The 25,840-nt window shown below is 38.7% G+C and overlaps 1 protein-coding gene and 1 long non-coding RNA gene across 2 annotated transcripts in view; both read left to right on the forward strand.

Annotated features, from left to right (window-relative positions):
- The first annotated feature begins 386 nt into the window (after nt 1-386).
- itga3b (integrin, alpha 3b) overlaps nt 387-25,840 on the forward strand; it is a 46,430-nt gene continuing 20,976 nt past the window's right edge. Inside the window, exon 1 of the mRNA XM_014990851.2 lies at nt 387-902. Within this exon, the coding sequence (XP_014846337.2) occupies nt 709-902 (194 nt within the window). The 5' untranslated portion in view covers nt 387-708. The remainder of the gene's footprint in view (nt 903-25,840) is intronic.
- LOC148153577 (uncharacterized) lies at nt 11,418-13,011 on the forward strand. Its single transcript, XR_015766320.1, has 2 exons — nt 11,418-12,125; nt 12,178-13,011. It is a non-coding gene; the product is annotated as an uncharacterized LOC148153577 (long non-coding RNA).

Below are 25,840 nucleotides of genomic sequence, written 5' to 3' on the forward strand. Positions count from 1 at the left end.
TGTTAAATTGGCACGTTTCCATTTCTTTTCGTAATTCCAATTTGCGGAGCCACTGTAATTTTTATATCCGGCCTGAGCATTTAGAAACGGTGAAATAGAGTCCACTCCTTTAAACTCAGCTGAATGTCTCTTCAAAACTCCTCAGTTCCACGGCTAAACATTCAAATGAGGTTTTAGGATTGTTTGTTTTTAGCACTGAATCCTCTCACCTCAGACCATGACTGACTGAGCAGAATGCCATGTCAGCATTCTTTCAAATCAACTTACATCTAGCTAGATCCCCCCACCCCCCCCAAAAAAAAAAAAAAAAAAAAAAGTTTGCTATCACCACCTGCATAAATATCTTTACCAACTTGTAGCAGCTGCCTGAAACAGGACATTTTTAACAGAGGCCTGTTCAGACGTAAAGCTGAGCTCTGGTTGTTGTTTGATGTGTTGAAGAAAGATTTCAGGCGGTAAGAGACAGAAACAGCAACCATGTAGCTCACTGTGAATGAGTGCACTAGCTTTCAGACAGGCTGAGAGGGAAATCAGAGCAGGAGAGAGAGGGGCAGCGGCACACACACGCACTCTCTCTCTCACACACACACCTCAGCACTGATTCATGAGTTCGGCTGCTGTCGGATCAGCCTACCTGTTGGTCGGACTCCGGCTGATCGTGGACCTGATCGTGGAGTTGGGGATTAAAACCGACTGAACCCGGAGTGGATGAGGAACCTAAACATGTTTCTACGGTTATTACTTTGGACTGCTCTGGCCGCGTACCGCGGGACGCCGACCTGCGACGGATTTAACATAGATGCGAAGTTTCCTGTGATTAAACAGGGGAAAACCGACGGGAGCTTCTTTGGATTCTCGGTAGCTCTGCACAGACAGACGACGAAGGGCTCCGACACATATCTGTAAGTTGTCGGGATGTGTTTGGGAAATGTTTTTGTTTCACTCGATTGTTGTCAGTGTGAGCAGAGATCGGGTGTTCTGCCGACAGCCAACCATTACCTGTGTGAGCTGGCGCACACTCACCTGCGGACAACCTGAGACTCAGCGCGGCTTTCGCTGTTAAGATGCGATCAGCTGTTCCAGTCTGGTTCCCCGGGGATCACTCACTTATTTTATCAAAGCAAGAGCAGATGAGGAAAGGCGGTTTAATTTTCTTTCATCCAGGTCGGAAAGTGTCAAGAAGGACATGTAGAACCAGGGCCGGCCCAAGCGTGTGTGAGGCCCTGAGCAGGGTTTAACGTGGGGGCCCCTTTTTTTTTTCTTTGGCTTCAGATTTTAGCACACCTTGTGCAGGAAATATGATGCGATTTTAGACACAAGCAAGAAGAAGAAGAAAAATAAAAACTTCACCATAATAAAGTAACTAGTTATTTAGAAATCAACAATTACTGAATATTGATTAAAATAAGTCAAAGGGAAATATTTTTCATGGCTAATATTTTAACAGCCTATAAAATATATATTTAGTATTGTCTCATGATGCCATTAAGCACTTTTACTGCAAGTATATATGGAAAATAACGGGACAAAGTATTTTTGTGCTAATCGTCAAAATTACATCAACTTGATAAGCTCAGGAAAAAGTTTTAATTAACAAAAAAGAGCAAGAGAAGGGGAAGTAGGTCCGTTGTGCTAGCTTGATTTTGACAACCTTAGCATGTACATGTGCTGCAGAATTGCTGTGTTTCAGTTCAGGAAAAAAATAAGACAAAGGCGACCTGCAAACCAACTCATCAGTAGAGCAGGAGTTTAAATTAGCTTTTCTGCGTCAATCACTAATCAGTTGTCATGGTAGCAGGTCTGTGTGTAGTGTAGCCAACACAGTAAGTGAGAAAAAATAAAAATAAAAGTGGTTTTGACCTGTTCCTCTGAGGTTTTTCTGTTGTTTCCTGTGATGCGCAGCACTAGATGAATAATCCCTCCACCTCCAGGGTTCATTCTGTTAACAGAATTGCTCCAGCGCTGCTGTGGACGCCAATTAAAACATGTGTCCTTTTTGCCATCTAGCTTCATGCGTGTGCACGTAGTTTCCACATGTAAACAATAACATGCAGCGTGTCTGTCCATATGTACATTTACAAAATGTTCTGGAACAAAATGAGTGTGTAATTTCGCTTTGCAGTGGAACGTCGCAGAATTAATGACTTTCACTCGAAGCAGGTCAGAAACACGATGAGACACGTTCTGCTCTGGCTGACATGGGGCGGGGTTCAGCAAGTTGTCAAAATAAAATGTGTCTCCTGAGGCTATCAGTAACTCTGCTTTACATGAACAGGATTCTCCCTGATGCCTTTAAGTTACAACAATTTAATTCACATGTTGCTTATCCAGCATTTCCAATAAAATAACTATTTAGAAGTAGTTGCCAATCAGTGCAATATTACTAATGTTTTGAAACTATTCACCAGTTTTAAGGGTTTTTTCACTTTTACATTTATATATGAAAAATTACCGCAGTATAGCACAGTGCAGACGAGAATATCAGGGACAGTGAGTGTTTGTAACAGCAAGCTCTCTCAAACTTTCTCCAGATGAATGAAATTCTTTTAAACTCCGCAGTCGTCTGGTGTTGGATTTCACTCGGCCAATCACAACGGCCTCTCCATCCTTGATCACAGAGCATCACCTAATCTTCTCTATCTGAGCTGCAGTTCTGCTTTGATACAGGAAGAAACTTGTGGTTTCCTTCCTCTGTGTGGTCAGTAACCGCGAGTCTCCATGCAGAGCTAAGTGGTTAAATTTCTGCAGCATGCCAGACTGAATATGTACCAAAACTATTTGTTCTGTTAGCGGGACATGTAGACGTGCCGTCCCAGCTCCGTCCCTCAGGGGTCGTTGCCATGCAGGGTCGCTGTACTTGGAGCAACAAAGGGGGAAATAAAATAAAGTTTAAAACAGTAGGAAATGAATGCAGGTAAAGATCAAGACTTATGCCGCAGTCTTTATGATACCTGAAGATGGTATTGCAATTGCAATAATCTTTTCTGACACTGACTGCAGAGCATTTGCTTTTCATTCTAACGTACATGAACTGATCTGCATTTTATACATTTTTAGAAATTCCCAACCTGAGCTTTATTTTTTCTGTAGCTTCAAAAGAGAAAACAAACTGACCTCTTTTCTAAACAAGAAAAGAGGTCAATAGCTAATAGTAGCTTTTCAGTTGCAGTTTGTAAATTTATTGAGGTTTTGGTTTTGTAAAGAAATTTGTCTCGTGTTGCACGATATATTGAGAATTGATCTCCATTGTTGAAGAAAATTATAATAATTATGCAAAAAAATCATTTTAAAAAACTTCAGATAGAAATAAGTATTTGGTTGTCATAATTAGACCATGCATCCATGGATTTAAATAACAATAAGTTCTTGACAAAAACTGCCACAGTACAAAATGACCCTCAGTGTCCTGTGTTGTTCTTTGCTTTGTGTTGGAAGCCAGACAGCTAAGTTAAAAAATAATTTCACACAGCTGCTATTTGCTACTGATAGAGCATTATTTATTTATCTTTTTTTTTACAGAACTTGATTTACTTTAGCAATAAATTCCCACTTTCTGTTCATGAGAAAGATTCATGTGACTTACTGCATGTTTTGTGGTAGTATGTCATCTTTATCTCTTCTACCTACATTTTCCTCCCTTCTCCCTTTTAAGCTGAGGTTTTGTACAAACTATATAAATCTGTAAAGACACATAATGTGCTGATGGAGTGTCTGGTTCTTGATGTTGGTCTTGCATGAGCCCTTATTTGTGTTGCTGCTTCAAAAAGTCATTGCTATCTGGTTCATAGTTATTTGGTAAAGGCAATAGACTAAAAATACCATTTTGTGCAATCATTCCATTTTGCATAGATTTGCTGTTTCGTGTCTACACCTGACCAGTGCAGCATACTGTAGAGTTTGTGGCTAAAAATAAAGAAACTGGATGACAACACAAGACCTTTTAGGGCTAAAAAATTATTTTAATCCTCATCAAGGTAGGTGTAGCCTCCACTGTCAATATTTACCAACATATATATATTTTATTTTGCATATAAGTTTTACACCCACACAATGGTGCTACAAGTTGAAATATCAACAAGTGATATGAAAACATAGAGAACATGCTACCCAGCCAAGCATTTTATAAAACTTCCCCAGATTAAAACAATGTTGGTAGCAGCAAAATGTGAGCTTTGTTGATACCAAAACTCACAATAGAGTTTTAGTAGCAACTAACAATGTTAGCTGCTCCATAGCTTCTAAAAATAAAAACAATGCTAGCATTTTGCTGCTAATGCTGTTATATTCCAGACTGAATAGAAAAACAGGCACTATTCAATCTGGAATATCAATGATGTGTGAGTCAAATGGGATGAAATACTCAACAATATTGTTTATTAGTTTAGTGAATTTTAATGATTTTAATGAAATATGAGACTATGACTTTCAATTAGAAAATGAATCTGGAATTACTTGGATTAGGACGTTACAAAAGGCCTCGACACACGGGAGGCGACTTCACTCACTCTCCATTCATTTCCTGTGGAACTTGCATGATGAGGTGACAATCGCTTTCCATCCTCCAGCCAAGCAACTGGCAACACAACACCGTTGAAAATTGTTGTGTGTCCCATGTGTTGGTTTTTCCCTCTCGGTGGCGGATGCTTTCGCCTGTCGTTGTTGATCGTCACTCCCCGTGTGTCGAACCCAAAACGGTAGAAAAACAGTATCTGAAAGTCAGTAACATCAGACAGAGACACACATTGTCAAGTATAGAACCAAACTGATGCGTCATTTTTTTTTTGTTGATCACTGTATTATTGTTCAGTTGGTGTTACAACATGAAAATGAAAGAGACTGTGCCTTCTTAACAGAGAGCCGTTGTCAAAGTCAGGTCTAATTTAAAAGGTTTTACCCACTAAATGATCTGCCATGTGTGGAAACGCCAATAGTTGATAAGTTGAGTTGAGAATCTTGTCAAGTTCAGACAAAAAGAGCAAAGAGACATTAAGCATGAAGAATCATTGATTAGGATTCATTTAAAGTATCAGGCGAAAGTCGGGCTGCTTAGAAAGGATATGAAGGAATAAAGGATGACTCAAGACTTTGCTCAGGAATATAAACTAGTCGAAACAAGACATGACTCTTTGTGAGTCATGGGTGAAGGATGAAAGTCCACACTGAAAGTGTCCATCCCCTAAATTCAGCCATAAAGTTCCCTTTAACCTGTTCAAATGTTCATTATTATCCATTTGGACCAAATATTCCAGATTCCTGATTCCTGGTGGAGCTGATAGGTAAAGTGGGGGGTTGGTGTCCAATAGGAAGCTGGCATTACTTCCAGGAGTCAATGTTGAAGATACCTGAGGCCATTTTGCAGTGGGATGTCTGTCTTCACTCTCTCTCTGTTGTTGAATCTCCATTTCTTTTTGTTTTGGTCGTCTTCAGTTGTGGAAGGGAGGAGGGACTGGGCAGTCAGCTGGCCACCTATTGGTTCTTCCAATTCTTTGACCCCGTGGTATGCTTGGAATGTATTACTTTTCTGTGCAAAGTCACAACCTGCCAGGTTTCAGGTTGAGGCAAGTTGCAAGTGAGAATGATGATCTTGGGGCATAAAAGCAAGAAAACAAGAAAAAAATACACGAAAGATACTAACAGTTGAAGAGTCCCTGCACTTTTCTAAGAGTTGAAGCAAATGGTTCATCAGACTGATGAATATTTAATCGGAGCTGAAATGCATTTGATTTTTCTGCTTCATGTCTGTCTGACTGCCTGAGGCCATAAAAACCAGACGTTTATGTCGTCAGGTCTTCCCCTCAGCGCTGTGAGGTGCAAATTAAACTGGTCTGTTCCAGTTTACACACTAATCTGATGTTCAGTCAGAACACGTAGAAGAAATGAGTTCTGCTTTTCTTTCATACCGCAGAGTTAGCTGGAATTAAAGAGGATGTCACGTCAGACACAGTCAGTACTTCTGGTGTTTAAATCAGTGTTCCTCAATTCCGGTCCTCAGGCCCCCCTGCCCTGCATGTTTTAGGTGTTCCCCTTCTGCCACACACCTGGATTGAATCTGTGGGTGATTAATAGGCTTCTGCAATACTTGATGACTGCAGAAGAGGTCATGCAATCAATTGGATCAGCTGTTCTGAAAAAGACACACATCTAAAACATGAAGAGCGGAGGGGCCTGAGGACTGGAATTGAGAAGCACTGGTTTAAATGCAGCTACTATAACAGAAAACTCACTCTCTGCAACCAAAGTCCACCTTTGCTCTGATAAACACACGCCCTAGTGCACCAGAAACCAGTAAGAGGCAGAAAGACTGATCCGTCTTTGTGCTTGAATTATGCTTGTTTGTTTGGGTGTAACAGGTTGGCAACTAAGTTTTACAGAGGAGTGTGAGTTTGGTCAGTTGCTGACAAACCCACTGGATTGATTGGCAGATGGCGTCATGTCAAAAGCTTCAAGAAGGAATCTAATTAGTCAATAGAGTCTCTGTGTGGACTCAGACCTCTGAATCCATCTTTGATGTGATGGTCTCTGGAGTTCGTTAGAGAACATCAGTGAATAAACGGCATCATGAAGATTAAAGAACACCTGAAGCTGTCATCTGAAATGAAAAGACAGTGGCACAACAGCAAACCAACCAAGATATGGCCGTTCACATGAATCTGCCCAATGACTCTGGAGGAACTGGAGAAACGTACCACTCAGGTGGGAGAAACGGTCAACAGGACAACCAGACGTCGTTCTCTAGATCTAGACTTTATGGGTAAGTGATAAAAAGAAAGCAACTGTTTGAACAAACTCAGATGTATCCGAGAAGTTCTACACACAGCAAACTTCTGAACTTTGGCCCAGATGCAGAATGCGACGTTTTATGGAAAACTGAAATACTGAGAGTTTTAAGATGGATGGAGCCATACAGAGAGGTGATCTGCACCAAAGAGCTTCAGCATGTGTGCTGTTAGGAAAAGACTCCTTTCAGCGTAGGAACGATGCTGATAGATTTGCACGTGGCATTGATCCAACATTCCTCTGTGCACAGAGGCTGGTGCTCTTTGTCTGTGAAGTGTGTCTGTGGGAGAACGATGGAGCTGCTGCCATAAATCACCTTCAGATGCTCACGGTTTATACTCTGAGAGCCAACACTTTTACATGACAGTAAGCCAGCACTTACTGATCTGCCACAGTGCAAAAGAAGCTTTGTGATGTATGGAGTTGTGTTAATGGCTCTTTGCGAAATCCCAGTTACTGCCTTCATAGCTTGCAAATGGTGATTTAGGAGATTGTGGTGTGTTTTTAAGCAGGTTTAATATGCCATTTATAGTATGTGTTCACTTTTTAAATGGTAAATTAGAAATGTTAAGAAATATAAGTAATAAACAATGTTTATCAATTGTAAATAGTCCTTTAGGACATGTGTTCCACTTTTACCCCGCAGCCTGACTGACGTCCTGTAATACGATGTTGAAAGCTTTGCAAGTCAGATTTCACGCCTCCTGCTAATCTCTGCCGAGAAGACATTCAAAGGAGAGACTTTTATCGACCAAAGTTTCTGTAGTGAAGGTTGTTTCTATCTTCTGACCCAGCAGCGTGGAGAAGCAGGTGACCTGAGGGGCTAAAGATAGCTACAGCTACCTGAAGCTTAAAAAAACAATATGCTTCAACACCTTCCCCCTTCATTCTTCACCCTTGAGGGGAAATAATCCGGGCGTATGGGGTTAGGCCAGTGTGCATTCAGGCGAAGTACGCTCAAAACAGTGGTGCATCCAAAGAACATCTGAATGTCTGCTTCTTTATTTAAAAAATATATATTTATATGAAAGACATGTCATATAAAAATCTGTTAAAACGTGTTAAGTGTTCTCCATATCAGCTGCTGGAAGCAGATATTTCACCGACATTGTGTTTTTTTTTTTGTTGTTGTTGTTAATATTCAGGTTCAGTTCAGGTTGCCCCCTTCTGTGTCGGTGAAAGTTTTAAACCAATCAGTCTCATGCTTTCTCCCAACAGAGGTCAAAATGTCACCAGTCACTGATACTCTGAGCCCCTCATGCACAATGTTAGCTAGCATGGAGGTCACAAAGCGACATGCGCCCATGAGGAGTCCAGTCGCGTTTGTTTGTGTAAATATGCATTCCAGTGTGCATGCATACATTTGGATGCAGTTCTCCATGTGACCTGGCTCAGGGTTTGTTTGTTTGCGTAAGTAAAGGCCGAGTGACGAGGAACCAGGAAGCATTAAGCGCCTTAATGCCAGAGACATTGTTCTTATCTGACCCAGAAGCTGCAGATTAAGGCGCAGTTCTCCATCTACTGGTGCCTGAGATCTTTAGCAGCAACAAAAACAGATCAGAAGATTTTTAATGCGTCTAATATTATTCTTGTATTAACATCAGTTTTTGTGTGTAACGATGAACTTATACTGATAATTGGCTACTTTCAGAGAACCTCAGTAAAGTAGTAGAAGTAGCTGTTTAGGGTAATGCTCTTCATAGAGTTACACTGTGAGTGTAAGAAGCTAATAGTGGATAGTTGTGTTTGTAACAGACATGATTCACATAGCTTGTCAACTTTAGTTTTTAAACAGCCTTACCTTCAAAAAGGATGTGTACAGATACTTTAGTTTTCTTGTAACGACTGCGTTTTTTGCTACCAGGAATTTTCTCCAACAGTGGTGTTTGTCTGTTTTATGCTAGAGGAAAGTCTAGTGGCACTTTTTCAGCCAGCTGACAGGTAGAGTCAGCATCAGGTATGGGAGGGGCAATGCTGCATCGTTCTAACCTGGAGAAACACAGCGTCACTCCAGTTCTTTCTCTGGAATCTTCTTTAAAAACGGGCTTTAAGCTTCGGATTGTGGAAAATCTTTGTGGTTTTTGAAACTTTTAAAAATCTTTTCCTGTCCCTGGACTCTGGTCACCATCCCATGGAATCTGCCAGGATCGTGTTCTTCACTGTGTTTTACCTATTAAATATTCTGTCCTGGTCCTCCAAAAGACATGTAAAAAATAATATGAGAAAATGATGTGATGAAAAATTATTATATTTTGATGTGATGATGTGAGCTGTGACAAATCCATCTTTTACTGTGACCTTTACCCTCTCTTCTGCTAGCTTGTTCATCTTATTGGTGAGCTAATGCTACTTGGAATAATTACTACAGTCCAAAAAGTTCTTTGTGGTTATTAATATTGCGTATATTAATGTGTTCTGTACCTCTGTGGTAGTAACTGAACACAGGTTGACGTGTTGCTGATGTTGCTGCTGCTTTGTCATGAAGATGGCTCCCATGTTCCATTTCTCTGCCTGGATCTGGATGCGTTTCCCTCCTGTTACTGTTTTACTAAAGGCAGATGGCAGGCTGCCACAGGATGTTTGTCCAGACGAAACAACCAGATCCAGAGCCGCGTCATGGACCAGTGAACGTTGATATTTCGCCTTACTGACCTCAGTACACTGGTTCTGCGCTGTGTCCTCCTTTTATTACTAATTGTGTCTCTTCATCTCTTTTGCATCAGAGGTTAGAGGAACTGCTTGGCGTCTCTTGTTGCTCCGACATCCAGCAGCATGAAAAACAGAGCATAACCAAATAAACCCAAATGAAGAAGAACACCTTAGCATGTGTGTTGTACTTCCTACTTTTAGCTTCGACTGTCTTCAACTGCACCAAGACTGTGAAACCGGTGAGAAACAAGCAGTTCAAGGCGTGTTCATGTAGGGATCAATCAGACGCTGTATTCCCGTTACCAAAGCAGTCGCAGTGAACCCCACAGCTGCACATCTTGTTTTCTTTCGATCAGTTGTTACAACATGATGGTTGAATAAAGAGATCAAACTTGGTCTCTGTCTTGTCCTCATGCTTAATTTGATCAGCAGATTGAGTCACGGCTTTCAGTCTTATCTCCATTCATTTGCTTAGTGGCTCTAAATGGCAACGGGTCAACAGAGTCCCACCTACTGCTTCTGAAACTCCGAAGCGGGCGGGCATTCGTTTTCCCGTTATTGATGGAACATCCCGTTTGTTCCCGTCTTTACACGTTTTCCTTCCTCACGAGTCGCCAGACATGGGAAGTGTGGTTTGATTTGACATTAATTATGTGATCAAGATGTGTCAGCGCAAACTTGCAAAATCACACCAGCCTGGACAAGTCAAACTGAATGTTTGATTCATTTCTGCAACAATGAAAAGACCAAATGAAGAATGTCTGCTTCTCCTTTTTCTGGAGGGTTCTTTAAAAAAAAAAAAAAAAATTAATCTTAACTGACTCATTATCAGTGATTTCTTCGTTCCTTAGAAATGCCTTATCCTCTGGTATTGACAGCTATGTCCAGGAGACAGTTGTGCCATTGCTGTATGACTTTGGATTTTCATTTTTGGTCTCCATTACCATAGTCAGTTTCCAAGAGCTTTCTGTCAAATCAGAGTCACATATCTTGTCGTCAGATCTTCCTGTCTTGTCTGCAGTGGATTGTGGTTTGGCTTGTAGAAACAGATTTCATCGCAGCTCTTCCATTTTTCCCCGCAGTGAATTTAAATGGTGATGGAGAACATGTTTAACATGTTTAAGCAAAGAACAAGTCATAGATTTTGTCTTTGTTTATCACGACTCCATGAGTGAGAGGCTGTTTTGTTTTTTGTTCGTTTTTGTTGTGTGCATCTTGCGTTGTGGAGAACGCCGTACTGTGTAACCAGGAACGTCTCTGCACTCGTCGCTGCTCTGCAGGTCGAATGACCTGCCTGCTAAATGCAGCAGCTGTGGTTTGGAATGAGATTAATATCTTCATCTGACTGAAACATGCAAACACAGACCTCTGAAAAGTCATATCAGCCTAGACAAGTTCAGCTTCGGTTGTTTTCTTTGTTATGGAACTCAGAAAAGCTGAACCTGAGGCAGAGCCTACAGTCTACAGTCTACAGGCCTCTTTGGACTGGAAACCTCATGGGTTTCTGCAGCGGATATTTTCCTCAGCAGTCTAAGGAGACGGTAACTGATGTTCTGGGATACTAAGAATGCTGTCAGGATTATATAAAATCACTGCATCTCCTTTTCGAAATGACAAAACAATAAGAGGTGTACAGCTTAAATTTACAATATATATGCAGTTCTTCAGTTGACAAAACAACTAACAAGAGTCTTTAGACTCAGTTTGGATCCAGAGGCACAAAAGCTGGAAAAAACACTCCAACAGAAAGGATGCTATCTTTAGGCAACAGTTGCTAAGATACCATTGGGAACAAAGATGGATCAACATATTTATCCAATAGATCAGAATGGTTCTGATTTCAGCTGAGTCTCTAGTGATTAATACAGACTAGGTTTTTTTTTTATCAGATTTGTTGCATTGTTCTTGAAGGCTTGTCTTCATGTTGTTCTTCATTTTTAATGTGCAACTCATAATTTTTGTTTTGGTCTACACACACACACACACACACACCTACACGCACACACACACACACACACACACACACACACACACACACACACACACACACACACACACACACACACACACACACACACACCCCCCTTGTCTGTATACACTACTGGGGACTAAAGACAAGACCATGCTTTCTGGGAACCCCCCTTTCTGAAAGTAGCACAGCTCTGCAAAAAATCAAGTAGCATGCTAGAGGGGCAGTGAACAAACATATCACTTAAAATTTGCAATAAGACTAACTAGAGTTCTCAACATGATAAGAACGTGGCTCTTGGGGACTTGTCAGGTTTTTAGTAATGTGTGGGGAAATAAATACACACTAATTCGTTTTTATTACATTCTTAGTACCTGTAGCACAGTTTCAGGTTCAAAATGCTTAGAGAGCCACTGCAATGCACAATGAAATCTACAATTTGGAATCAAGCAAAAAATAAATTGAGTGGGCACTCAAACTATGTTAAAATCTAGTATTGAGCAGCATACTGGAACCGCTTTGTTACATTTATTCTTTTAAAGAAGTTACATAAAAGGATTAAAATGATGCATACATTTCTACAGAATTTTTTTTTTCTTGCAAATTAGATCACAATTTTGTGTTCTTCTGCTTGACTGTAAATCTCTTATCCAGGAACAACCTGTGATGATGAGAACTGTGAGGAGATGGGTTACAGGCAGCTGAAGAAGCCTTGTGTAATTGTTTTCAGGCCATCAACAGGAATGCACTCTGAGAACGTCAATCTTACCACGTTCTCAGAGTGCATTCCTCAGAATGGGAAAGACTAAATACATTTTTGCTTAAATAGAACCTCAAGAGAGCACTGAGATACATGCTCCTCCAGAGTCAGTGAGGACAAAAAATTAGTCAAGATTGTCAGAAGCAACTCAAAGTCAAGATTAAAGACTGTAAGAAGGCATAAAGGAGCACACTTGACACCAAGGTCCAGCAGAACAATAAATCAGAAATGAAAGAAATAAATAAATCACAAGCAGGAGGATCGAATAAACGAAAGTCTGGACAGAGCAATGACCTCAAGACATACTTCAAGAGGTTGAGTTCAATACCAGTTTTTAAGAGTAAAAAAAAAATATCATACATTAAATGAGTGGTCAGCAACACACAGGAAAACCGCATTGGACTTCACTCTTCTGATTGTTTTCCACTCTGTGCAGGGCAAGTCCCACTGCTGTCATTTTCGGGATACTGAGATAGTATGCAGTTGTTTTAAACACTTATCACAGTCTGCTTTCCCTTGAACTCAACAGGTGTTGATGAATTCCATCAAGATTTTTTTGACTGCAAGGACCTCTCTTTCATCTGAAGTTCCCTTCTTGCATGGTTGGCGACCTTTAAAACCAAAATAAATAACACATGTATAACAAATACAGCCCTGAAGTAATACAAGTAATTAAAGACGATGAAATGAAATTACCAAACCAAATCATACTTAGTGTTTAGTAAAATTGCAAAATACAATCATGACTAATTAGACCCATCATGCTAAAAAAAGATAAATACAACACCTAAACCAGTATCATTACAGAATTTTACTCATCATGGAAAGCTATTTTCTCAACAAAGCCAAAAAGAAACATTTGGAAACATTTAAAGTAATTATTAAAGTTGACAGAGCTAAGTTTCAAAATACATGAAGAATAATTCTTCATGAAAACAAATTGATACACAAAATACAACATTCTTGTTAAGTTCAAAGTTTATAGAGCATTTGAAGAAAATATTACATTTCTTCCAATATAACTGTACTGACAAATCTTTGAGACATCTCAGTTAAGACTAGAAGACCAATGACAAGAAGTTCTGACATAAATACCTTTTCCTTAGAGGACTTGGACTTGGGTGGAACTTGATCCAATGAGCCAACATGCTCAGCACCGACACCCTCAGTCATAATTGGTTCTTTGGCAACCTTAGGAAAAGAAGAAAAGTGATTCTTAATACTGTAAAAAGACTGGCTTACATTTGGGCAAATCCAATGACCACCTAAACAACAACATATAAAACCATTGACTAATCAAAAGAAATGCAGCTGTTGATTAGCATGGTACATTGTTGATGAATCTTAGCTGTAATGTTCAACTAAGAAACCATTTCTGGTTCAGTTTATCAGCGATCCTTCATCAAAATGTCTAAAATTTCTGTACCAATTTGACCGGTTCAAATGTTTACCTAAGATGACATCACATAATTGGCCTGTAAACATGTCTGCATTGTATTTTCTGATTTGAAACATACATGTTGTCTTAAGCCAGGTATGAGCAATGCTACTGAGGGCAAACAAGATCTGTAGTTACACAAACAGAGTTAAAATATTTGACCTAAAGAAACCTCAAACGGGGTCCCCACTTGTACTGTATACCAGAAATGTGTGCATGGCCCCAAACAGCCATCCCTGGAAACAAATACTTCAGCTGCTAAAGACCCCACAATGTAATCAAACCAGACTAGTGTGTGTTACCAGGACTACTCAAAGAAACCTGTTAAATTCAGAGCATTTGAGGAAAATATTGCATTTCTTCCAATATAACTGTACTGACAAATCTTTGAGACATCTCAGTTAAGACTAGAAGACCAATGACAAGAAGTTCTGACATAAATACCTTTTCCTTAGAGGACTTGGACTTGGGTGGAACTTGATCCAATGAGCCAACATGCTCAGCACCGACACCCTCAGTCATAATTGGTTCTTTGACAACCTTAGGAAAAGAAGAAAAGTGATTCTTAATACTGTAAAAAGACTGGCTTACATTTGGGCAAATCCAATGACCACCTAAACAACAACATATAAAACCATTGACTAATCAAAAGAAATGCAGCTGTTGATTAGCATGGTACATTGTTGATGAATCTTAGCTGTAATGTTCAACTAAGAAACCATTTCTGGTTCAGTTTATCAGCGATCCTTCATCAAAATGTCTAAAATTTCTGTACCAATTTGACCGGTTCAAATGTTTACCTAAGATGACATCACATAATTGGCCTGTAAACATGTCTGCATTGTATTTTCTGATTTGAAACATACATGTTGTCTTAAGCCAGGTATGAGCAATGCTACTGAGGGCAAACAAGATCTGTAGTTACACAAACAGAGTTAAAATATTTGACCTAAAGAAACCTCAAACGGGGTCCCCACTTGTACTGTATACCAGAAATGTGTGCATGGCCCCAAACAGCCATCCCTGGAAACAAATACTTCAGCTGCTAAAGACCCCACAATGTAATCAAACCAGACTAGTGTGTGTTACCAGGACTACTCAAAGAAACCTGTTAAATTCAGAGCATTTGAGGAAAATATTGCATTTCTTCCAATATAACTGTACTGACAAATCTTTGAGACATCTCAGTTAAGACTAGAAGACCAATGACAAGAAGTTCTGACATAAATACCTTTTCCTTAGAGGACTTGGACTTGGGTGGAACTTGATCCAATGAGCCAACATGCTCAGCACCGACACCCTCAGTCATAATTGGTTCTTTGACAACCTTAGGAAAAGAAGAAAAGTGATTCTTAATACTGTAAAAAGACTGGCTTACATTTGGGCAAATCCAATGACCACCTAAACAACAACATATAAAACCATTGACTAATCAAAAGAAATGCAGCTGTTGATTAGCATGGTACATTGTTGATGAATCTTAGCTGTAATGTTCAACTAAGAAACCATTTCTGGTTCAGTTTATCAGCGATCCTTCATCAAAATGTCTAAAATTTCTGTACCAATTTGACCGGTTCAAATGTTTACCTAAGATGACATCACATAATTGGCCTGTAAACATGTCTGCATTGTATTTTCTGATTTGAAACATACATGTTGTCTTAAGCCAGGTATGAGCAATGCTACTGAGGGCAAACAAGATCTGTAGTTACACAAACAGAGTTAAAATATTTGACCTAAAGAAACCTCAAACGGGGTCCCCACTTGTACTGTATACCAGAAATGTGTGCATGGCCCCAAACAGCCATCCCTGGAAACAAATACTTCAGCTGCTAAAGACCCCACAATGTAATCAAACCAGACTAGTGTGTGTTACCAGGACTACTCAAAGAAACCTGTTAAATTCAGAGCATTTGAGGAAAATATTGCATTTCTTCCAATATAACTGTACTGACAAATCTTTGAGACATCTCAGTTAAGACTAGAAGACCAATGACAAGAAGTTCTGACATAAATACCTTTTCCTTAGAGGACTTGGACTTGGGTGGAACTTGATCCAATGAGCCAACATGGTCAGCACCGACACCCTCAGTCATAATTGGTTCTTTGACAACCTTAGGAAAAGAAGAAAAGTGATTCTTAATACTGTAAAAAGACTGGCTTACATTTGGGCAAATCCAATGACCACCTAAACAACAACATATAAAACCATTGACTAATCAAAAGAAATGCAGCTGTTGATTAGCATGGTACATTGTTGATGAATCTTAGCTGTAATGTTCAACTAAGAAACCATTTCTGGTTCAGTTTATCAGCGATCCTTCATCAAAATGTCTAAAATTTCTGTACCAATTTGACCGGTTCAAATGTTTACCTAAGATGACATCACATAATTGGCCTGTAAACATGTCTGCATTGTATTTTCTGATTTGAAACATACATGTTGTCTTAAGCCAGGTATGAGCAATGCTACTGAGGGCAAACAAGATCTGTAGTTACACAAACAGAGTTAAAATATTTGACCTAAAGAAACCTCAAACGGGGTCCCCACTTGTACTGTATACCAGAAATGTGTGCATGGCCCCAAACAGCCATCCCTGGAAACAAATACTTCAGCTGCTAAAGACCCCACAATGTAATCAAACCAGACTAGTGTGTGTTACCAGGACTACTCAAAGAAACCTGTTAAATTCAGAGCATTTGAGGAAAATATTGCATTTCTTCCAATATAACTGTACTGACAAATCTTTGAGACATCTCAGTTAAGACTAGAAGACCAATGACAAGAAGTTCTGACATAAATACCTTTTCCTTAGAGGACTTGGACTTGGGTGGAACTTGATCCAATGAGCCAACATGCTCAGCACCGACACCCTCAGTCATAATTGGTTCTTTGACAACCTTAGGAAAAGAAGAAAAGTGATTCTTAATACTGTAAAAAGACTGGCTTACATTTGGGCAAATCCAATGACCACCTAAACAACAACATATAAAACCATTGACTAATCAAAAGAAATGCAGCTGTTGATTAGCATGGTACATTGTTGATGAATCTTAGCTGTAATGTTCAACTAAGAAACCATTTCTGGTTCAGTTTATCAGCGATCCTTCATCAAAATGTCTAAAATTTCTGTACCAATTTGACCGGTTCAAATGTTTACCTAAGATGACATCACATAATTGGCCTGTAAACATGTCTGCATTGTATTTTCTGATTTGAAACATACATGTTGTCTTAAGCCAGGTATGAGCAATGCTACTGAGGGCAGACAAGATCTGTAGTTACACAAACAGAGTTAAAATATTTGACCTAAAGAAATCTCAAACGGGGTCCCCACTTGTACTGTATATCAGAAATGTGTGCATGGCCCCAAACAGCCAGTCCATGGAAACAAATACTTCAGCTGCTAAAGACCCCACAATGTAATCAAACCAGACTAGTGTGTGTTACCAGGACTACTCAACGAAACCTGTTAAATTCAGAGCATTTGAGGAAAATATTGCATTTCTTCCAATATAACTGTACTGACAAATCTTTGAGACATCTCAGTTAAGACTAGAAGACCAATGACAAGAAGTTCTGACATAAATACCTTTTCCTTAGAGGACTTGGACTTGGGTGGAACTTGATCCAATGAGCCAACATGGTCAGCACCGACACCCTCAGTCATAATTGGTTCTTTGACAACCTTAGGAAAAGAAGAAAAGTGATTCTTAATACTGTAAAAAGACTGGCTTACATTTGGGCAAATCCAATGACCACCTAAACAACAACATATAAAACCATTGACTAATCAAAAGAAATGCAGCTGTTGATTAGCATGGTACATTGTTGATGAATCTTAGCTGTAATGTTCAACTAAGAAACCATTTCTGGTTCAGTTTATCAGCGATCCTTCATCAAAATGTCTAAAATTTCTGTACCAATTTGACCGGTTCAAATGTTTACCTAAGATGACATCACATAATTGGCCTGTAAACATGTCTGCATTGTATTTTCTGATTTGAAACATACATGTTGTCTTAAGCCAGGTATGAGCAATGCTACTGAGGGCAAACAAGATCTGTAGTTACACAAACAGAGTTAAAATATTTGACCTAAAGAAACCTCAAACGGGGTCCCCACTTGTACTGTATACCAGAAATGTGTGCATGGCCCCAAACAGCCATCCCTGGAAACAAATACTTCAGCTGCTAAAGACCCCACAATGTACCGGGTAATCAAACCAGACTAGTGTGTGTTACCAGGACTACTCAAAGAAACCTGTTAAATTCAGAGCATTTGAAGAAAATATTACAATTCTTCTAATATAACTGTACTGACAAATCTCTGAGACATCTCAGTTAAGACTAGAAGACCAATGACAAGAAGTTCTGACATAAATACCTTTTCCTTAGAGGACTTGGACTTGGGTGTAACTTGATCCATTGAGCCAACATGCTCAGCACCGACACCCTCAGTCATAATTGGTTCTTTGACAACCTTAGGAAAAGAAGAAAAGTAACTCTTAATACTGTAACAAGACTGGCTTACATTTGGGCAAATCCAATGACCACCTAAACAACATTAAACAAGCCATTCACTATTCAAAAGAAATGCAGCTGTCGATTAGCATGGTACATTGTTGATGAATCACAGCTGTAATTTTCGACAAAGAAACCATTTCTGGTTCGGTGTGGCAGTGATCCTTCATCAAAAAGTTTCAAATTTATCTTACTTAAACCTAGAACTCTACGTCGGGACACAAGGAAAACAGCTTGCATGACAGGTAGCTAACGCCATCTTGTTAACATAAACTGAAGTAAATCTTCAATTTACTTCTGTTGTATGCCTTTGTTTCGCCTTACAGATTTTTAAAAAGAAGCTCGGCTAGTCTCACCATCCATTAAATCTTTTAACTAAACCGGTACATTAAAATACATTTAAAATAAGAGTAATTACTTACCCTTCTGGGTGGTGAGCTGCTTTGCCCAGGGCTCTTTGTGAGTTCATTTAAAAGTGCGCTTCTTTTGTCACTCAGCGCGGCCCGGGTGGAGACAAGTAAAACACAAACTACGAGCTTCCACCCGTCCGGTATGTCTTGGTCTTTAAATCCAAATGATTCAATTATAAAGTAATTTAAAAGGACTGAGCGTTTGACTTGATGGATTGGACAATAATTAACTATTTACGGTTTTAAAAGTAATTTGTTTTAAAAGCAGTTGGAATGCAAAGAATTGTAAATTTGTAATTGGTAAGTGAGGATTTTTTTCCTCCTGTCTTGTTTCGGCCTCCTTAAGTTTCTGTTATGTGTTTACATGTAATAGGTACAATCTGTTTCAAAGTTATTAGTTATTAGTTTTCACAAAGCACATATTTTTTTCCCAATTTCTTTGTTTGATTTTAAATAAATTATATCAATTGGTACATTGCTGCAAATGACTATATCTGAAGAAGTGTGGTGGATTAAACTCGGCTTACTTAAGTGCTTGTACCCCTGCTCTCAACATTGATGAAGCATGTTGTACCAAACATGTGTTAGCCATAGCATACATTTACATGGTATATTAAATTAAATTTTATTCAGTTTAAAATACTTTAATTAAATATAAATGAATTAACTATTTTTTAAATACAATTAAGTTTTTTATGTGCCACTTGCACCTATGTATGAATCATTGAAACATTGTCCATTATTAATTTACTAACTACTGAATGACATCAAACTAGGAATTATAGAGCCCGCTCATTCTGCCCCAGATGTCCACATTGTTGGTTACTATATTTATTGCTGAAAGATTAAATTTCTTTTCTCCCAAACCAATAGTCTCATTCAGATCAAGAGGAAGGGTTGATCTTTCCAACTGCTATTTTCTCTTTCTGGTACACTTGTGGCTTTCTGTAGAGTTGGTTTTATGTTCATCTTTTGGTATCGATTCTGCCTTCGAGCAAATGGTTTTCTGAGTGTAAATGTCTGGTTACCTGATTCTTTAGATATTTTGTATTTCTTAACTATTTCATCAGTCCATCAATCAAGTTTATTTGTATAGCACATTTCAGCAACAAGGCAGTTCAAAGTGGTTTATGTAATTAAAACACAAAATACAAATTCATAGAACACACAGTCTACAATGAAAACTTTTTAACTATTTTTAAGATTCTGAGGATTCAGGTCAGAGTCCTTCACTACTCTCAGATTTAGGACTTGATCTCTAGTTTCTACCTGTAATAACTGAAGCTGTGTGCTGACTCTAGGTCATTCCTTTTTATGTCCAAGGATAACTTCAGTTTTGTTTCTGTTCAGCTGGATAAAGTTTTGACACATCCAGCCATTTTTTCTAAGCATCTTTTCAGTGCTTGAATGGGTTCTGAGTCACCTAATGACATTGTAATGTAGAGCTGTCTATCATCTGGCATAGGTTTATAATCTCTTCTAAGCTTTTGTAGTTTAGTGTATGCATCCTAGTAATGCCAGGATGCATACTAGGATGCATACCTAGGATGCATACCTAGTAGTAGATCTTAGATCTTGCCAAGATCTAAGATCTTGGCAAGATCTTAGATCTTGCCAAGATCTAAGATCAGGACCACCCTCTACTGTCAGATCCACCAATGTTATCTGAGGTGAAAAATTGTTATTCTGACAAAATATGTTCCTCAGAATGCCCCATGTCTTAATAGTATTAGTAATTAGAAAGTTATCTTTGACAATGAGTGGGAATTCTCGGTTTTGTTTAACATATTTATAGGGTGACAAGGTTTACAAACACTTTCCTCGATCTCAAGCCATTACAGTGTTTTTGGGTAGCCCACACTGAAATAATTCTTACATGTAAAGACAGTACATAGTTTTCAACCCTGGGCAGGCCCTATCAACTCAAGGTTTAGGGAAGTTGTAAGACTTTAGTTTTAATTTTAAATTTTCTACCTGAACAAATAAATTCTGATATTGCTTTATTGATTCCAGCTAAATCTTTAGAGTCAATAAACAAAAACAACATAGACATTGGATAAATTAAATTAGGGTGAATTATCACCTTAATAAGGCTAACTCCCCCCAGAAAGGATAAGGGGAGCTTCTTCCATCTCACCAACTTATCCTTAATATGAATAATTGTAGGACTGATGTTTTCGGAGTACAGCTGACTAATTCTAGATCCAATTCGTTTTCCTAGATATTTTAATCTTGTAGGAGCCCATCAAAATGGCTTGATGAATACTGATTTTCCCTGGTCACAAGCATTTAAAGGCATTATTTCTGATTACTATAATTTACCTTATACCCAGATATTTTACCAAATTTTGTTGACACAATCAATTAGAGCCGAGGTAGATTTCACAGGGTCTGTCAAAGTTTAAATTATATCATCAGCGTATAATAATATTTTATATTTTATACAATTTTGTTCCTATTAATATACCTTTAATATTATTGCTTTGTCTAATTGCAATTGCAAGTGGCACTACATCCAAAGAGAAAAGTAGCAGAGAAAGACAGCTTCCTGCGCCGTCCCCATTTCCAGGCCACAGGGTGTTGACAAGAGGCTATTTGTCAAGATGGATACTGTGGGCTTTTTATAATGAAGTTTTATCCAGTTTATAAAATTTTCTCAAAGTCCAAATCTTCTAAGCAGTTCAAACATATACTCCAGTTTGACACAGTCAAAGGCATTCTCAGCATCCATTGAGACAATGATGCCTGGTATTTCTGTCTGATTTTTGGTCACTATAACTGGGTTTACTTTTAAATGATGAGGTCATAGCTCCATCTCCCTCTCTACCCTGAATGAGCCTTACTCTCACAAATAAACATGCTGCCATTCTGCAGTCTTGTCAGATCTGAAATGGAAAAACCCGCCAAACTAATTTTAGTGTTAAGGATATTAAAATAAATCTTATGAAAATCCTCAGTTTCCTGTCAGCTCTGGAACAAGTTGTTTGATTTAATTTTCCACATCTATGGTCCATAACAAAGTTATTATTTTCAAGTTATCTACCATTATACTGTTGATAGTTGCTCTTAGTCATTTTTTCTGAATAGTATGTAAAATTAGCCCAATGTATTTGTAGTCAGGCAAAAACAGTAAATGTATAGTTTGCTTGAAAATGTACATTTGTGTAGTTATTCAAGTTTTATTTCTTTTGACTTGGTTTTTAGACACTACTACAAAGGAAGGTCTTGTGGCAATAAACTACTGACTTTATTTAAACAACATGGGCAGAAATATTCAACTAAAATTACACAAAATTAAACAAAACATTTTAATGACGACATGAATGAAAAAAATGGGAGAGCTGTACATTTTCCATTCCCTTTGAACTGAATTAGTTCCTGATGTTACCACAAGTCAGAAGCAATCATTTAAAGAATCATTTAATATAATTTAAGACAATAAAGTTTTTACGTATCAGTAATTAATGATGGTCTGAAGAGACAATGGTATTTTGACAAGACTTTTACCCTACAGTTTCTGCATGTATAAAACTAAATTATGCTGGTATATGAAGATTATGGCGGTTTCAGTAATAAGCTACCATGTCCTAAAATACTTTTTTTTTTTTTACAGATTTTTAAGAATATTTACTACATTAATGACATAAATGTCAATGTAACACTAAGCAAGTTAACAACCAATCTGCAATAACGCTAATGATTCCAAATGTGAAGGTTATAAATCAACAAATAGTAAATAAAACTATTTCAAGTCATTTAAAACAATCCGCAAAAGTAGATTTTTATTTGTCCCTTCAATGTCACTAAAGTCAGATTAGTGTGTATAGTGTGTGTAAGTGTGTGTTCCTGCAGTACCACAACCCACCACTAGAGGCCGATACTGAGTGACTATCGTATACACACTTATACACAAACAGTTGGTTTTTGTGAATTCTAAGGACTTGTCTGAAAATTTGACAGAGCATCCTCCTGACCTTCTTTTCATTGAATTCAATGCAAACTTTGTGGGGACCAGGTTTTTGGTCCCCACAAAAAATTTGGTCCCCACACCGTGAGTGTGCTGTCTTGCTTTGGTCCCCTCTATGTAGCAAAAACAAACACACACACACACACACACACACACTTTTGTCATAGTACCCCCAAGAATTTAAAACTACTTTCACTCCTGCTGCTAACATCCATGGTTTTTCTCATCTTTGCTCTTTGGCTCACAGAGATCAGTAGAGGTCAATGTTAGGAGAATTTTTATAGATACTCGGTTGGACGTGTGATGATTCCAAAACGGTTGCACATTTTTTGTCTAAGGACCATGATATCACAGTCTGCGTCCTGCCTGAGCTTCTCCGTATTTAATCAGCTGACATAAACAAACTTTTCGTGTTTTCTTCTTTGGTGTGAAACGATGGTTGTCAGGACTTGATCACCAAGGGGTGTAAATAGACTCAACAGGTTTTGTTGTTTGTTGTTCTTTGCAATTTTTTTTCTTGCCTTGATAAAATCCAGAAACTCAGTGAAAACACACTTCTGTGTTTGGACCCACCACGAGAAAAATTTGTTTAGATTAAAACAGTCGTGTGTTAAAACGGCTCAGTCAAAGTCAGAGATCCTTAAAACCTGATGTTTGCTGACACTTTTCACCCATTCTGATTGAATCTGGGCTATTTTGCAAAGACGACTGATCGTGAATGTCGGTCTCTAGATGTGCAAAGCTAGTAGAAACATATCCACTTTGTGGCAAAATGAAACCATTATTCCAGAAAAAAATGTTCGGTCCGGTGTGTCTCTACAGGACTGCAGTGGGACTGGGATTATCTGAACAATAGAAGAACTGCAAAAGTTGTCATTTGATTGATTGCTGCTTCTGTCATGACTGACAATGAAATAAAAAGGATTTAGTTTCTGTAGGTTTTCTTCTCCTTCGGGTCAGGAGTCACGCCCTCTGAAAAACATGTTGCCCTAAACCTTATCTGAAAGTTAATCACCGTCCCTTGTTAGGCTGCTTTACTTGTGCACGGCACACTAATAACAGCTAAAATGATCCAGCTTCATAAATGAGAGTTAAACAATAAACCAGGAGCTCAAAGTTCCATGCTTTGTTCAGTCCTGCGTTTACTTCCTTCATTTGTGTTTCTCTTTTTGTCATTTGTCACTAAGACATCTAGTTGGTTTTTTTTTTGTTTTTTGTATTTCATTTTTAAATTGCTTCAACTCGTTATATATGAGACAACGTTTGAAAAAAAGGGAAAGATTACTGTATGCAAACCATGTTTCTTAAAGGGTTGGTGTTATGTGTTTTCCAGGCACATAGTGGCATTTTATAACATAATCAAGTAACTATGTAACCATCAGTTGTTAATAAGAAACTTATTAAATGAAGAACTGGAAAAGTTCTTCATTTAAGAAGAACTTTTCTTAAATGAAGAAAAGTTAATTTTACTTTTCTTCATTTAAATGTGACTTAAAAGAAATTTTACTTTGTAATTTCACACCTTGAAATAGGGCCACTGTCTCTTTAAGAAGCTCCCATTCTTTCTGAAATTCCACCTTCAGAAAGTCATCACAACATGGCTCCTCTATTAGCCCTTTAACATTGTTTTTACCAGCATTGCTCTGAAAAGTAGCTTCTATAATGAGCTCAGCTGATGAGCAGTTCTCTCAGGAATTTGCTAATTGCTGCTGGCTAGTCTGAAGGAGCTGAGTGAGGGAGTCGTGGAGGAGGGCTGCTCTGTGAGGTGGACACTTGGAAACTGCAGCTCAGTAGGAGGAACTTTGTTCTCAAAGGCGTAGCTATGTCCACCCAGGTGTTTTACACAGCTGAATGGTTGCCATGGAGATTAAAGGATTGCTCAAACATGCATGAAAGAATCAAGGCAACACTCCAGGTGTGTTTTTGATTAAATAATAACATTTTAACATGATGTAAATAAGAAAAAAGCCAATTTTGTATAAAAATACCCCTTTAAAACAAAAACGTCTTAAAGTGGAACAAAGAGAAAACGACAGTTGAGAATTTGTGATCCTTAGAAAAATGGCTAATCTAAAACTTTGCCGTTATCCTTAAGGCAGATATTCTGTTCTCATTGCGAGTAATCAGGAATGGAAAAGCACATTTCACGTTTAGGAAACAGTTTATCTCCACTAGGGTTAGGATTATCCAACCCACCAGACCTTGTTGTGTAGATAAACTGACCTCTGCTTGTTTAGCTTAAGGAAGCTGATATGACCGTACAGCAGCGGTCCGTCTCTGTCGTGTGATTTTTCTCTCTGCTGCGGCTGATAGGAATGCAGCTCCAGGTTTAGCTGCCAGTGTTTGCCATGGCAAATGTTTGGTTTAGCCAGTCATTCGGATCACTTGTTCGCCAGTGGGGGCGAATTTCAACATGTCAGAGGAGGAGGTGGAATACAGCTGCCAGTTGCCGCTCGCCCCACTGACAGGCTGTTTATGAGGAGGTGATGAGCAGAAGGAGAGAACACATTGTTGAGGTGGGACAGGAAATGAGATGATCTGTCATGGACAAGTCAGCCACCGGTTAGTCATCTTTAGGAAGGTTTCTGTTGGACAAAACATGAGGTCAAGCCTTCAGGTAGATGAGTGGAATCATAAGCCTGAAAAGCTTTTTCCTTTACTTTGTGAAATTTTATTACTTTAACAAAGAAAATTGGCAGGATTTTTCTAAAATAGAACAGGAAACGGAGGACAGTGAAGGGCATTCTGGGTAAATTCAACCAAAACACTCAAGTTTGGCGTTAGCTGGAGATGAGTCTTTTGGCAAAGACAAAAGAGAAATACGCTAAAATCTTATGCTGTTTAATTTTTGTTTACATTTCATAAACTCAACTCAGTGTCTTCTTTAGGGGCTTTCAGGTTGTTTCCTTCAGTGGTTCTTGCTGCAGCGCCCCCAAAGGTGAGGGAGTGAAGTGGTTTTTCAAACGGCTTGGTTGGTTTGACTCAGTGCGGTGTGAAGGCAGAAATGTGACAAATGTTGCAATTTTAGTCACCAGTCGAACCAAGGCTGCCATCTAACACACACCTGTCTCTGAGAAACAGAATGTCACACAAGGAAGTAATTCAAATATACTGAATTCATCAGAATTTTGAATTAATTTTCAAAATTGTAATGGATAGGAAACAACATTGAATGTCAGAATAAAATACAGAGTGTGCAGTGTAAACAAAAACCCTTTCTGTGGGATTAATATGATTAGTTGCTGCAACCTGCTTTCCTCCATCTGAGATTATCGGAGTCCCTAAAGCCTGGGTGATTGGTGCTCCACTCAGGATTCCTGTTTGGTTAGAACCAAGTCCACCGCCT

Source organism: Poecilia mexicana, unplaced genomic scaffold, assembly GCF_051168715.1.
Source record: "Poecilia mexicana isolate PSO_F unplaced genomic scaffold, ASM5116871v1 scaffold_19, whole genome shotgun sequence".
NCBI classification, from domain to species: domain Eukaryota; kingdom Metazoa; phylum Chordata; class Actinopteri; order Cyprinodontiformes; family Poeciliidae; genus Poecilia; species Poecilia mexicana.